The sequence below is a fragment of the Aptenodytes forsteri genome, unplaced genomic scaffold (genome assembly GCF_000699145.1).
Source record: "Aptenodytes forsteri isolate BGI_AS27 unplaced genomic scaffold, ASM69914v1 Scaffold273, whole genome shotgun sequence".
NCBI classification, from domain to species: domain Eukaryota; kingdom Metazoa; phylum Chordata; class Aves; order Sphenisciformes; family Spheniscidae; genus Aptenodytes; species Aptenodytes forsteri.
Genome location: NW_008795041.1, coordinates 4,341,373 through 4,355,654, shown reverse-complemented (window position 1 = coordinate 4,355,654; position 14,282 = coordinate 4,341,373). Strand labels below are relative to the sequence as shown.

Sequence of the window (14,282 nt, the reverse complement as noted above, 5' to 3'; positions counted from 1 at the left end):
GAATTCCACAAATGAAGATGCTTAGAAGAATTGGTGTGTTTTCAAAGTTCATGATAACTTAATCACATACCGCAATCACAGTAGTTATAGAAATGTGTGTACAGTCATACAGAATGTGTGTGTATATATATACATATGTAAAAGATATAAAATATATATATAGTAATAAACAGAAAGACATAGAATGTGTGCTCGCATATTTTTTACTCGGAGAAGGTAACTCCAAATTGTCGCCCTCTCTGATAACAGGCTAAATGTATCTTCGTTCAAGATATATGCACGTCGCTGTATACCTTTGTGTGTGAGATAAAATTGTTCTCAGATCTCACGCTCAGAATTAAAATATTTTAACATAGTAATTAATGTTGAGTTTATATTGCAACTTAATGACCAACCCGTCACTGCTGTAAGTGACTAACCATTACCGCACAAGCCTAAAGGTATTGGTAGAAAGTCCTTTTATTTAGAGTGAACCTATCTCTGTAATTGGCAGTGGCTCTGTAGTGGGAAGTAAATGTTTCTGTGCCCATCGCATCTTGGAATACAGCGAGGAGGAGGAAGTCTGTGGCAGCTGGATTGCCTCCCCTAACCCTCTCAGTAGTTAATAGTGGTATAAAAGGAGATTTCTGTGGGACTGGCTGAGCTCAGTGCCTGAAAAAGCGCTTTCTTTTAAATGTTTTTATTTTTCTGTGTTTTTTAAAAAAAAAAATATTAAAATTACTTACTCAAACTTACTGTAACAGCTTCTGGTAGCCCTTCTTCAAATATGCACGATTCCTTTGCAGCCATGTCGTGGTGTGCAGCATTCTGGGAAGAAGCTTGCTGGAGCTGGTACAGCATGGGCCACTGAGTGAGGGTACAGTTCAGAAACGTGCTCTAAACTTTCTGCATGCCTAATTGGTTTTACTGCACGTTCAGTCCAGCCTTTGTCTGGTGACGGGTTTGGTTGATTGCTGGTCCTCCTCTGAATGCGTTTTTAACTAGGTGTGGGAGAGATTATTTCTTCACGGGCTAGGCACTAGCTAACAGGAAAACAAAAGGGTAAATATTCAGCTTTCGTGAAAGAGAAACTGGGGACTGCTTTTGTGGAAGGTGTAGTTGGATGACGATACCTGCATAGAAAATACACTGGAGCACTTGCCCTGACAGGAGGGGATCCTTGTCCCTGCAGGCCTCCTATCCACGAGGCTGCAGGCACTTCTGGGCATTGGCTGCTCCTTACTCTTTTGTCTTCTGTTACCTAGCAGAAATGGGAGATTTCTGGAGGAGGGGAGCATGGCTCTGGGGGACTGGTGCTTGGGGTACTCAGAAAGGCCAGTGGTAGGGGTTCTGGTCCCTGCTCACAGCGTCGCTTCTTTACTTTACCTGGTAAGTGTTCAGCAGAAAATTCAGGTGCAGTCCCGCAGCAGGGGCCAGTCCCCCGGGTCCTCTGTGTCGGCCAGGCTGGTGGGGAGCCTACGAGGGGGTCGTCTCCAGAATTAAATGCTGCTAAAAGCGAGTTTCTTCTTACAGGCGTCGCAAGGAGGCTAGTGCCAGGGCTCTGCACCGCAGGAGAGGCAGGGCTGGCTGCCTTGGGAGGCAGAACTTTTTCAGAGCATCCGGGGGCGGTGGGGCAGCATCTGCGGGTGTTGTTCAGTGAGGTAGGCTTGCTGGAGTACCCGTCCCAAAGGCGGCGATGGTGGGGTTGTCATGAAAGTTCCTATCGCAGCTAAATCTTTTCTGCTTGGAGAGGTGGCTTTCACCTGCAGGCCTCACTGGTGTATAAAGTTTCTCTTTAACCGTTGAGATAGCGGTCGAGGCGAGTGAGAGGCTTGCCTGAAACAGCAGTGGAAGTTGAAGGCAGAGCGTCTCATTACTAGTTATTACTTGCTTTGCAGGAGCTCTTTGCTTTTTTTTTTGAAAAGACAAGTTCACAGTGGCAGTTCCGTGCATCTGCATTTCACGCACTTCCAAGAGAGGCCCGTGAATACATCCCAGGGTTTGGGAAGCAGAGCTGTGTGAGATTTAACTCTTCCCCTATTTCAAACCTCAGGTGAAGAGTACTGGAAGAACAGACCACTGTGTCGTTCGTTCAGTTCCTGTTTTGTGAGAGGCCATTGCAGGTGGCACTGCCCAGTCTACCTGAATTCCTCTGAGGTTGCCATGATGTGGATCACCGTTTTCAAACCGGCAGCTGGAAATCAGGTTCTTAGACTCTGCACCAACATTTGAAAGGGTCATATTTCAAGCAGTGCTAAGGATGTCCATCGCAATGTGGACTTCAGTGAAGTTTGCTGGTGGATCTTCTTTCTTTCAGAAGATGATGTCACTTTTTATTTGTTGCCTAAAAAATAATTAGGATTTTAATTTTTGTCCTGCTTGTGCTTATCTGAAGATTTTGCTCCTACACCTGTGCATAAGACATTTCCAGGTATGCCAACAAGGCCATGGCAATCCCTAATCCAAGCACTAGGCAAGAATTAGTGACGTGCATGTGGAAGAGGAGTGGGTTTCTGTACTGCCCCAGCATTTCTTTATCACTAAGGAGTCGGAATCAACTTCAGCTGTTTAATTGAAGCTGCCTATATTTTATCTTTGTCAACTGCAAACCATACGTGATACTAAAGTACTCCAGTGTTGCTTAGTCTCCCAGTAACTGTCCTTCAGCTCAGACATATTTTATATGTACTTAATATGAGGCAGACTTTGAGACCAGAGCTAGGCAGCAGTCTGTTAATCGAAACACAGAAGGGCAAAGCAAACCTTTTAAATCCTTTGCCTGCTGGATAATCCTATCTGAGATACTGGTACTACTAGACTCTGATTTTGAAATTAATTTTTTCTTGATGGTTTTGCTGGAAGATCTCAAACCCTCCACATGCTGATTATATAATACAAAGAATTAAACAGCCACGTGAGCCTCTGAAATAGCTATCACAGCATCATCCTTAAAGTTGCGTTATCAATTCACTGCTATTTCACTGCGTTTATCAGGTGTATATATAGTATGTGTACGAAGGTCAGAGAGCATGATTCTTCTAGGAAATGTCAGTTCAGAATAGGGCCTTGTACTTTCAGGAGCTTTATTTGCTCTGTTCATGTATCGTTAGTTTCTAGTCCTGCTTTCTGTCACTCCTTCCTTGACTTCTCCCCGCAGCCGGGGGAACAACCACCCAAGGAAGCGCTGTACTGCTTAGGGCTGCTCATCAGGCTGTTGTATGATGGAGGGTAGTACAAAAATCAGCTGATGACATTAAATGGTACACGTTATCCCAAGGTATGCTGAAAACAAGTTCTCGATAGTAGAGCAAGAGGAAGGCAGTAGCTTTAGTAGGTAGCGATAAGCCAGATCCTCAGCTTGCCATTTGTCTTGCACATCTGCAAATCCTTATGATCCCAAACCCACAGACTTCGGTGTTTCTCCCTCCCCGCCCCCCCGCCGAGTTTCCAATGTTATTCTTCTATTCAGGGATCTCATCTTCTGTCCTTCGGTTTCCCTTTTCCCTGGAGGCGGTGTGTAACTGAGGATCTGCCTTTGTTTCCTGCCCCCCCCAATCTCTCACTTCTCCCCCTCAAATGCCAGCACTTTTGCATTTTTTTGCCCAGTCTTTTCCTTCCAGCATATCCAAATCTCTGTAAAACACCATTCTCTCTTTCCATAGAAATAATCTTTCATTTCAAATATGTAATGTGACATAGCGACTCAGGTCTTTGCTTAAGGAGTATTTCCCTAAGACTTTTTATTCCTATTGAATTGCTTTTAAAAAGAAGTAATTCCTTAGCCCATTCCTTACCACATGCGTTTAGAGGGCTGGGGCCTTCAAATTTGGCACAGCTACACTGCTGCGGACCTAAATCTGCAGCGTTCAAAGTGTGCAGATGGCCTCAGTTTTCTTCAGTCAGTAAGTGTTCGCAGTCCTGTTTTCTTTTCTTGGCTCAGCTTTCGACATCTGCTTTTGTTTGATGCTGTTGCTGCTGTATGTGCTACAGCGATACAACCTGTGGTTTTGTTGCTGCAACTTGCTACTCGCCTGGCTCCGCATGGAGCCGTGGGCTGGATGGAGCGTGTTCAACGTGCGGGTGATAACTCATTTCTGTCTTTATCATTGGCTGGCTTAGTGCCACAGAGGTTTTTGCTGCTGGGAGAGCATTAGGTGTGAAGGAGAGCGACCTGGCTGGAGAGGCAGGCAAAGCCGCTGAAGAAGAGGGCACAAGCGCTATTTCTAAGGCAGACACGAGTGTTAGGTTTGGTTTGTGCCTTGGGCTGCTTATGGATATTCATGTAATAGCTGGGCCTGCATTCGTCACGCTGCGGTTGCTTGGAGTTACTTGAATGTTCTCTGTGTTGATGATGTTTTTGGTGTTTCAGGGTTGATACAGGCTGTAAACAAGATCCCGAGTGAAATTCAAGCGGCTGATTTACAGCCTAGTAATGCGAGAAACCGCCTCTCGACATGCTGCCCTCTGGTCTTTGAGATCACATGGGCTGGAGCAGCACATTGCCAGCCTTTGGCGCTTGGCCTCGGTCCCGCTGTGCCTCCATTACCCTCTGGATGGGATCAGGAGCTCCTCCTTTCCCCAGGCCTCGCGGGGACGGGGCAGGAGGGGGGCTGGGGCTCGGTGGAGCTCTGCTTGCTCTGGCCATGGTTCCCTCTGCCCTAGGCACGCGCTTAGGTGTTACTTCTATGAGAGCTGAAGCAAAAGTCAAGCAGGCGCTTCTGCTCTCTGCCTGCAGTGACTAATCCGGAGAGCCGCTCAATACTTTCCAAAGTCTACAAAATCAGGTAACTTTACAGTCAGAATGCAGCTGCCGGTCTAGTTCTGCAGAACTGTACTGAAGCGTCTGTGTATAGGGAAGGGAATTGTGTGGTCTGGCAGGGGAAGGGGAAGCAAGTTCTCACGAGCGTGGGATCCAACCAAGAGTAATAACCTAGCGGTGCTGGATTGGAGCAGGGAGGAAGCCTTCTCTCTGGCCTTTTCAAGGATGACCCTGCTGAAGGGCTGACACTGACTTTAGGTGCCATTTTTCCAGTTGCACAGACTCTAGAACACCGTGTTAAAAAGAGGGAAAGGTGGAAAGGAGCAAGAGAAGACATTCTTAAGCAAGAGATCTCCATTGCACACAAGTATGAAGTATGTCTTACACGGAGATGTTCTTTTTTCCCTTGAAAGAAGAAATTCATGTACGTGAGCCACAAGAGTTTCTGATGGTCACCAGATATGTCAATACCAATCTTGGGAAAGACTGCAATTACTCCCTTAAAACTAGGAGCCACGGTTAACGAGTGGATCAGCACAGGACACTAACAACTGTACCTCTGTTAACAGTGTAGGGCCAGGGAAAAATTCAGACCGTGTGAAATGGCATTGATCTTATCAGCACACACACTAGAAATAGAAGCATGGAAAAAATTACTGGTTCAGCTCTTGAACCACATGAACTGGCAGAGCTGTATTTTCTTCAGTGCAGTTGTACTGATTTGTATAGTGTAGGATATGTTATTAGTAGTTTAAAAATGTTTTCCAGCTTTGGACAGACTGGAAATTTAAATCGGCATCTGTAACTTCATTTCTGGCTTTTGGGTTAGCTGCTATTGCCTCTGGACTACAGACTAATGTACCGTAACCAGGTGGCTCTTTTCTAGCTGTAGCTCCTAGAACGTGACCAAGCAGACAAGATTTTCACAGAAATTAAGTAATCTATCAACAGCAAGAGTCATGAATCTAAGCCCGAGATGCTAGGAGAAGCAGGTTTTGGGAGAACCAAGCATCTAAACAAGACTTACAGGGAAAAGGTGTTTCACAAGAATATTCTCTGATAACTAATGAGGTACCCATGCTTCACACAGGTTAGACTCCTGTTTAAGCAACAAGACCTTTAATGGTCTACTGCAGTTACATATTGGTCAAACTCGTGAAAGTAACAAAATTAACGAAATTTTATTGGCAAAAATCCAGTTGAATGTGACCTATGTAATTCAACAGAAGCGAGCCTCAGTTTAGTTTATCAAAATACTTCAGTTTTCCAGCTGGATCTGGAATTATCTGCAAGAAAGAAAATGAAAATGTTAGTCTAAAAACAAAGCCACGCAAACACAACAAACTATAAAACCAGAACAGCATAGTATTGCACAGTATGATGCTAAGGCCAACCCACAAGCAACACTGAAGAGTAATTTATCAGTTGACTTGATACTAGATTACTCTTTACCTCTAAAGGTACCTAACAGCAGTAAGCAGAAAGATTTAACTAACTGGGGGAAGAGAGAGTGCAGCCTACCAAAGGAAGAATTTGGACAGTTGGGAGCACGTCCTTCTATGTTGTTTGCCCCAAACCCCAGATACTTTAATAAATTAACGCCTGTAATCCAGAGTCTTAGAATTTACTTACAGTTCTTCCCTTGGCCACCACACTCTCATGGCTTCCTCTGGTTTGATCTAATTAAATCAAACACATTTAGAAGGCATGGCTACATCTTCGAGAAAGTCTTTTGGAACTACTCTGCTATTTAAATTATCTGCATCTTTTGCACGGAGGATAAAGAGAATGCTTATGTATGGTTTTAGATCTTTAAATTGGCAGCATTGGAGTTGTTAATCTCGGCATTGTAAGGCTTTTTTAGAAAATATGTTAATGTCATATTATTTAGGTAATCCGTGGTTACAGAGGGCAGAACGTTTCAGTGCCAAAATATGTCTGTTAGGCCAGCCTCTTTCATTTTACAGTCTTAATATCCAGCTTCCCCCACTAAGACACTCTTCTGCTAGCTTGAGAGGGGTGACTGCTAGCCTCAAGTCATCCTGGGAAGTTTTCACATCCAGCAAAGAAACATGGTTTAACATTCCACTGTTTTTACTATCAATTACAATGCTCGCTACTCTGCTTAGAGGCTGCTGGGACCCGCTTTTTGTCGAGACAGCTCTTAAACAACAATGCTCTGTCATCACCAGATGGTTCAGAAGAAAGCCACATGCTCAAATAAATGACAGTGATCTCATCTGAACTAGGCAGCTCAGACCTCTAGTGAAAGTTTCATTATTCTGCTGAGGCTTGGTCCAAGCTCAGAGAACACAAACAAGTTCAGTGGGTGTTAATCTGAACCCTAGCTCTTCTGCTTGTAGTCACGTGTAGGCGAGTAGTAACAAAGGAGGAAGAGCTACTGCGCAGCAAAGCAGTGCTCTCTGCTGGAGTTCTGATAGTGGCACACGAGCTCTGTCAGATACTGCGGCAGCCGGGGAACCTGGGATCCACAGTAAGATGCAACAGAGCAAAGAATTTATATGGACAAATAACTGAGAAGATAGGACAAACTCAAGAGTTTCCAACTTCCTCTCATCAGGTGTTAACAGGAAAAAAAGTTTTTGATCACAAACTCATTGCCGCTCAAGAGAGTTTTGTTCATACACAGGGAATTTGAAACAACCGGAATATGTCTAGTGTGAGGGAAATGAGCTCCTAATGAAATCAGTAGTAATCCAAAAGCTGTAACTGTAATAATGTGAGTTTACTCATATCGTCTCGTTGAAAGTTGCAAAGACTTTGGATTTGGCTTTAGTGGAAATGATGACTGAGTGTTTTCTAGTAGTACATGCCTTTAAATATAAACAGTGACTTACTGTTTCACTGCCAGGTTTCCAACCAGCAGGGCAAACTGGAAAAAAAAAAAAAGAGACAAAGTTAGTAAAAGTATTTTTACGCACGCTTACTTTTGTGGACTTAATATTCTCTTTCTGAACTTGAAGTAAAACAGCACACAAGTGTCACATGTAAATATCTGCAACTATTAAATACGCAGTTTTCTTTATACATGGGATGGTGTCGTAACAGTTTATACCTGATACCACCTACCACTTCTGTTAACTGGAAACTGCGTATCTCTGGATGGGTGTCTATGCCTTGGTTCAATTCTCGTGCCCTTCTAGACAAAGTACTGGCAAAGCAGTATCTGAGAATGAACACCTATTCTAGTAGAAACAAAAGTTTCATGATAAAATTTAGGTGAGCACACAGAGACCTACCTTTCTTTCTTTAAAACCAATGCTAGGGGGAATTTTTTAGCAAAGAAAGCAGTTTAAAGATTCCACAAGAGACTGAGTGATTTTATTTGAAGCCTTGCTCAGGAGTCAAGGGATTATAGCATGCGGTTAGCGTGCAGCGTGGCTGAGAGCCCTGTGACCACCTGTACAGCTGCACATTCTGGAGTGAAGCTCTTACATGCTCAGAGCTCTCCCTCTGAGGCTTTAGCCCAATGAGGTGTGCCATATTACGCTGCTTTAAGGCATACTCTCAGGCAAAATACCACAAATGCAATTAGGAATTGTGGAGAACTTTTTTTCCTGTTCTGTGCAAAGAATCCAAGAAGGCGTCTAGGGAGGCTCTCCTCAGCATTCATGCAAAAGCTGGTGAGATTCCACGTACAGCTGGAAAAAAAATGTGGTACTCTGGAAACACACTGCAGATCAATATTCCATAAGACAGATTTGTAACTAAGTAAGAGAGGTTAAATTTCTGTAGTCAAATGCGCGTAGCCTAAGTATCAGCATTTATCTTTTTAAATCTGTACAGCGGAGCGTAATAATCACTTGTACCTTCAGATAAAGGTACTTTCAAATGCCAGGTGAAATTGAGTTGAAATGGAAGTTAAGCTGCTGAACACGTGTATTAATATTTAAACAAATCTTTAAAACAATGAATGTGTTTATTTAAACACATTAGTTAAAGAAATGTGAAAAGCTCACCCTATGCTTGAACTGGGGGGATATGAATTCTTGAGACAAAGTAAATGATCTGAAGCCAGTGAAAGCTTCTTTGTCAGGGGAAGATGATCACATAGCACTTGCAAAGAAAACACGAGTCATGGCGGTCTAACTTTCACAGTATCACCATGTACCTACATGAAGCACCCTCAATTACTTGTCACAGATCCTCAGTGAACGACACAGGACAAGGATGGCCTGCATCTCAATTATTTTAGTATGTCAAAATGTACTGAAATATCGGGCCCGATTCTTCATGGCCTCATATTTTGTACAGATTCATACTTGTGACAGATGGTACACAATGCCTTAATTCAGACTAAGGAATGCTTTGTGCTCCGCATTCTCATGGGTGTGAAGCAAAATGTGAATTACTACACTAGAAACAACCTATGGAGGTACCAGGACCACAGACTCTTGTAGCAGGGCAATCAAACCACGTCACTCACTGCATGAGGCTAGTCTCTAATGCTACTGAGCACCTTTCTTCCAAAAAGCTACAAATACAGCTTCCAGTCTAAGTAAAACAATCTTCAACATGAAAGTATTTAAAAGAGCACCTTCTCCGTGTTTGTCTGTGTATTGGAATGCTTGTACTAAACGAAGCGTTTCATCCACCGATCTCCCAACAGGAAGGTCATTCATCGTGATCTGTCGAAGGATTCTCTTATCGTCAATAATGAAAAGGCCTCTGTGAAAACATTTTTTTGTATGTGTTAGGAAACAGAAGTAATTACAGTGTTGTGTTTACATACTATTTTATGTCTGTTGGGTGGGAAGAATTTGATCTCTGCAAACACCATACAATACCCACCACTTCAGAATACCACCAACCTACTATTCTTTACCTGGGGTATCAGATGACACGAGCTGACGGCAAGTTAAAACCAAAAAAGGATAGTTCTTTGCAGAACATAAAACTAAGCTTTGGCAGGCCCTGCCAGGGCATGTTGCAGATGCTATGACGTTACAGGGATCCCAAAAGCAACTAATCAAGTTTATGAAAGATGTCTCTCTTGAGGCCATTGGTTACCCTTAGACTTGACTCCACTTGGACTTGGGAGTTCCCTGAGTAACTGCAGTTCTGGGGTATTCTGCGTGGTTGCCCTGCCCTAAGTATCTGCTGATGACTGCTGTTAAACAGGATATTAACCTCCACCCCGTTCTGACTCAATACGGCTAATTTTTTGTGTTCTTCAATATATATTTTGTCTCTCAGCATGAATCCCCAAGTAAAAACTGCTCTCAAAGAAAAATTTCAAATGCTTCTTTAGATATAAAGTAGTAAGTACTACTCCAGCAGAACAAAATGAACTGTAACCAAGTGAAATACCTAAGTGCGTGCCCTTGGTCTTCCAGATATACACCATAATCCTTTGAAATTTGGTGTGTCAAATCTGAAAGAAGCGGAATCTTCATAGGTCCAAGTCCCCCTTGTTTTCGAGGAGTATTAATCCTTTGAAAGAAATGAGATACAGATGTATTTCTCACAAAGATTTATATTCTCTACACAAAGTTAAAAGTCACAAGCCAGAACAGTACACACAGAAGGATTTAGTGCAAGTGACATTTTTCTTGTTCTGCACACAAGGGAGATGAATACTATTTATGGCTCGAGCAAAACGTTCAGTAGATCTTTTGCAGTTTTTTGGCCACAACTATTAATAGCGACCTCTTTCTTATCAGTCGTATTCGCTTTATACCAATGTGCTCATGAACTGGGACAGTGTAACGCGTTTATAGATACTTGCATCCTTATCTCTTTTTTTCTTTTGTATTTGAAATATTTTTTTGGACTGAGACATGGTATATTTCAAGCAGTACATATTAAACAAGCTTCAAAGATAAAGGTACTTTCACACACTAGGGTTAAAAATTTTTACCACTGAAAAATATTTTAAACATCTGTATCAATAGTATCATGCTTTTACACATTATGATATACCTTCGTAGGCTACAAATCTGGGGATGCAGTTCTTCAGCTAAGATGGACCCATGAATAATTTTTAGCAAAAGACAAGGATCAGGTACATACCATGCTAAGTGAGTGAACTTTGAGTCCACAGAACATGCTACTACTTCGGTATTTATTGCTCTGAATTCTTCAATTCTGTCACTGAAGGCGATTATCTCAGTTGGACATACAAATGTACTAGATAATTTAAAACAAGATAAAGACAAAATTTCATGAGACCTCCAGTAAATTCTGTTTAACATAAAATGGTGGATTTATCATAAATGGTTTCAGCTTTTACTTATTTTTTATTGCTTCTTCAAGTATTTAACCAAAATGCTGCCTGACAAATCTCCCAGCCTCAGACTCTAGCTTAGTTACAAACGGTTTATTACTGAAGAAGATTATAAACCTACGGTTGGCTGACAATTGGGATACAAGTGTTTTTACAATTACTTTCTTTTAGACTTTATGAATATTAAATGGCTGCATTTAAGCACAATATGCCAACTTTTTTCAGAGGAACATACTATAATTTCTTGTTACCCTGCATGTCTGCAAATTTTAACTATTTTGACTTGAACTTTTTCCACTACAGAAGAAATAAAGTGATAAAGATCACAATTTCTAGGGCCTCGAAGCTCAGGGCGAAAAGCCATGTTCTTTCCTTTATAATATTAAGGTAGTGATGCATCTCTGTCCTCTTCATTTTGTGGAAAAGAATGGGATTGTCTGGTAGAAAGCTGAGGTGTTTACACTCAACCAGTGAAGTTACTGCATTCTAAATAAAGGAGGGTAATGTTAGATGTTCTTAGGATGTTATGGGAAGAACTTAAAGGGAAAATGCCATCTCTTAATGTCCTACATACACTCTGGAAAACATAGATGGGATGCTGTCTTCTGTTTGCAGCAGCATGATACAGAACGTAAAGGTTGCCTGACGGGGTACTACAGACTGAAAGTTACTTTTTTGTGTGGAGATACAAATCAGTAGACACGCTTATTAGGACAAAGATTGTGTTACAATTTTACCAATGCATGATAAAAACACAAATGCAAAGAATATATTTTCTTCCGTCGCTCCTTTCTTCTCCCCCAAACCCTGACCAAACAAAAAAACAAGACCTCAAAAAAAGAGAAAAATTAATGAATTACAAGTCTAGCGTAGCTGCACTCGGTCTTGGTACGCCTACAGGGGTCTTACTTACAAGTCAAGAGGATAGAAGAAGAAGACAAGGTATTTTCCTTCATAATCTGTTAATTTCAGCTCTTTAAACTCTCCATTAATGACTGCTGTTCCTTCCCAGTAAGGTGCTGGCTTGGAGACTGAAATACAAAGAACGTTCAATTAAAAGTCAGAATACAAAGCACATGTTCAAACAAAGCTGTTCACTAGCTAGCTTGTGTGCAAGGACAACTGTTCTTCCTTCGGTCAAGGTATTTTCCTTCATAATCTGTTAATTTCAGCTCTTTAAACTCTCCATTAATGACTGCTGTTCCTTCCCAGTAAGGTGCTGGCTTGGAGACTGAAATACAAAGAACGTTCAATTAAAAGTCAGAATACAAAGCACATGTTCAAACAAAGCTGTTCACTAGCTAGCTTGTGTGCAAGGACAACTGTTCTTCCTTTGGCGTGAAAAACAACCTACTGCACACAGTTACAAAATGAAACTTTCTTACCACTTTCAAAAGCTCACAGCTGGCAGAGGTTACAGGATGATGAAGAAATGTAGGTTTCAGTACACAAGGAAAGTAAATAATTTGACCAACTTGTGCTTATACATGAGCCCTTTGAATCACTGGTAATCGAGGCCACACAAACCTTATCTGGGCACATTGAACAGACCACGTGTGCACCACCAGCTCATGGCAGAACATCTGTTAGACTGAAGGGGAAGCTGTTTAGGATTGCAGGAACCCTCGCTATTTTGTTATGAACAGCTGTTGTGAATCAGAAGCCTAAAGATGGTTCAAATTCATATTGTTACTTTTTAGCCATAAAAACCTACTTGGAATTCAAGTCCACAAAAAAATACATGCTACAACACGTTTAGAGACAAATGCCTAAAAATGCAGTGTATATTTGTTAAATTACAACTCTTGAGCAAACTGTAACTTGAAGATAGTTGTGTTTTAAAAATAATCCAATTAAAACGCATGAAATGTATTTATTTTTCCTATCAAAAGGGATTAACCTTGAATTTAAAATACTAAAAGTGATTCTGCCAGGTACTATTTTCATAGTAATGTGAATTCTGAGACAAAGGGTAGGTATGCTGGAGATAGAAGGTGATCTGAATACACTTGTGATGTCAAGGACATGGACCCCCAGGAACTTGGGGAAATGCTGCCGAGATAAATATGTAGAATCTTAATTATTATCTGAATGATGGCTGCGTTGTTATCTCTCCTTTTCTTAGAACAACCCAGAGCTGTAGAATATAGTTGGTGAGGATCTACAACAAGGACTGCAAAAAATGCCCCAAATCATCAGACACATCGTGCCCCTGAGTGGGAGGGCAGCCTGCTTTGGTTTCACTTGGTATAACCCACAAGGGACGCAGCAATACAAGTAGAGAGAGTCAGTAGGTATGACTGATAATTTCAGTTTACATTTTTTGAAGAAATGCTCTTCTTCCTCTCAAGTCTTCTGCAGAATTCTTTCTGACCAGATTTTAGGCTCCAGACTTCTAACTTTTTTTCATTGAGTCTTTCTAGGTATGGGACTGTTTTCAAGTGAGAGCAAGGATTAATCTTCAAGTTATTTTGAGCTGTCCACAATGTTTCAAATGTTGCTCTTTACAAAATAGTGACACCCCTAATCTAATCTCTTTGCAGCAAAACATTCTGTTCAACTGACCTTCAGATTACTAGGGAGAAGGAAAAGAAATTAAGTAAGATATGTTGTATCTTGACCCATTTTAAAATGAAGGTGATATTTTTGGTTTAAAAATACTTGTCTAAAATGCTGTAATAACTTACATTACAAAGGGAGGAAAACCCAAATAAAATCGGTTACACATATCTTGACTGGTTTTCCATTTTTCTCATAGCATTGTTTTGCAAACGTTTCTAATGGAAGTTATGCCCTGGCTTGGTAGAGGAAAAGGATTTTAAAGCTGTAAATTCTCCCAGCGAAGATCGTTTCTACGCGACTTCTCCGTTCTTTGTTCTGCAGAACAGGACTTTTGGAGAGCATCAGACCACTTGGAACAGGTGCCCCTGAACATCTCACTGCGACTCAATTAAAGATGTTTGCACCTAGGTCTGCCATGAAGTATTTAAATCACAAGGGAGCACAGGCACAAAAGCAAGGGACAAAGCAAGCCCAGTAACAACCGGTAAACATTACGAGCGGCGACTGTTCGGTATTTCTAACCACAGCCTGAGCACGAGTTATGCGCTCAGCATGAGTTAAGCTTCCCTTAACTCGTTTGCTATTTCTGGAACCACAGACCTTGCTAAATGTCTGTGAAACGTTAAACTAGCTGCCAATCTACCACGATGAAAATGTGGGTCTGGAAGGGACGGCGGGCCTTCCCTCCGTCCGTCCCGAGGCCTGCCCGGGAGGCCGTACGCACGCTGCTACGGC

At 41.8% G+C, this 14,282-nt stretch overlaps 1 protein-coding gene across 1 annotated transcript in view; it reads right to left on the bottom strand.

Annotated features, from left to right (window-relative positions):
- Window positions 1–5,899: 5,899 nt before the first annotated feature.
- Window positions 5,900–14,282, bottom strand: part of PRDX4 (peroxiredoxin 4) — a 17,108-nt gene continuing 8,725 nt past the window's right edge. Inside the window, exons 2-7 of the mRNA XM_009276910.2 lie at window positions 11,899–12,016; window positions 10,772–10,888; window positions 10,070–10,192; window positions 9,297–9,427; window positions 7,597–7,631; window positions 5,900–6,024 (exon numbers count right to left, since the gene is read on the bottom strand). Coding sequence (XP_009275185.2) covers window positions 5,974–6,024; window positions 7,597–7,631; window positions 9,297–9,427; window positions 10,070–10,192; window positions 10,772–10,888; window positions 11,899–12,016 — 575 coding nt within the window. The 3' untranslated portion in view covers window positions 5,900–5,973. The remainder of the gene's footprint in view (window positions 6,025–7,596; window positions 7,632–9,296; window positions 9,428–10,069; window positions 10,193–10,771; window positions 10,889–11,898; window positions 12,017–14,282) is intronic.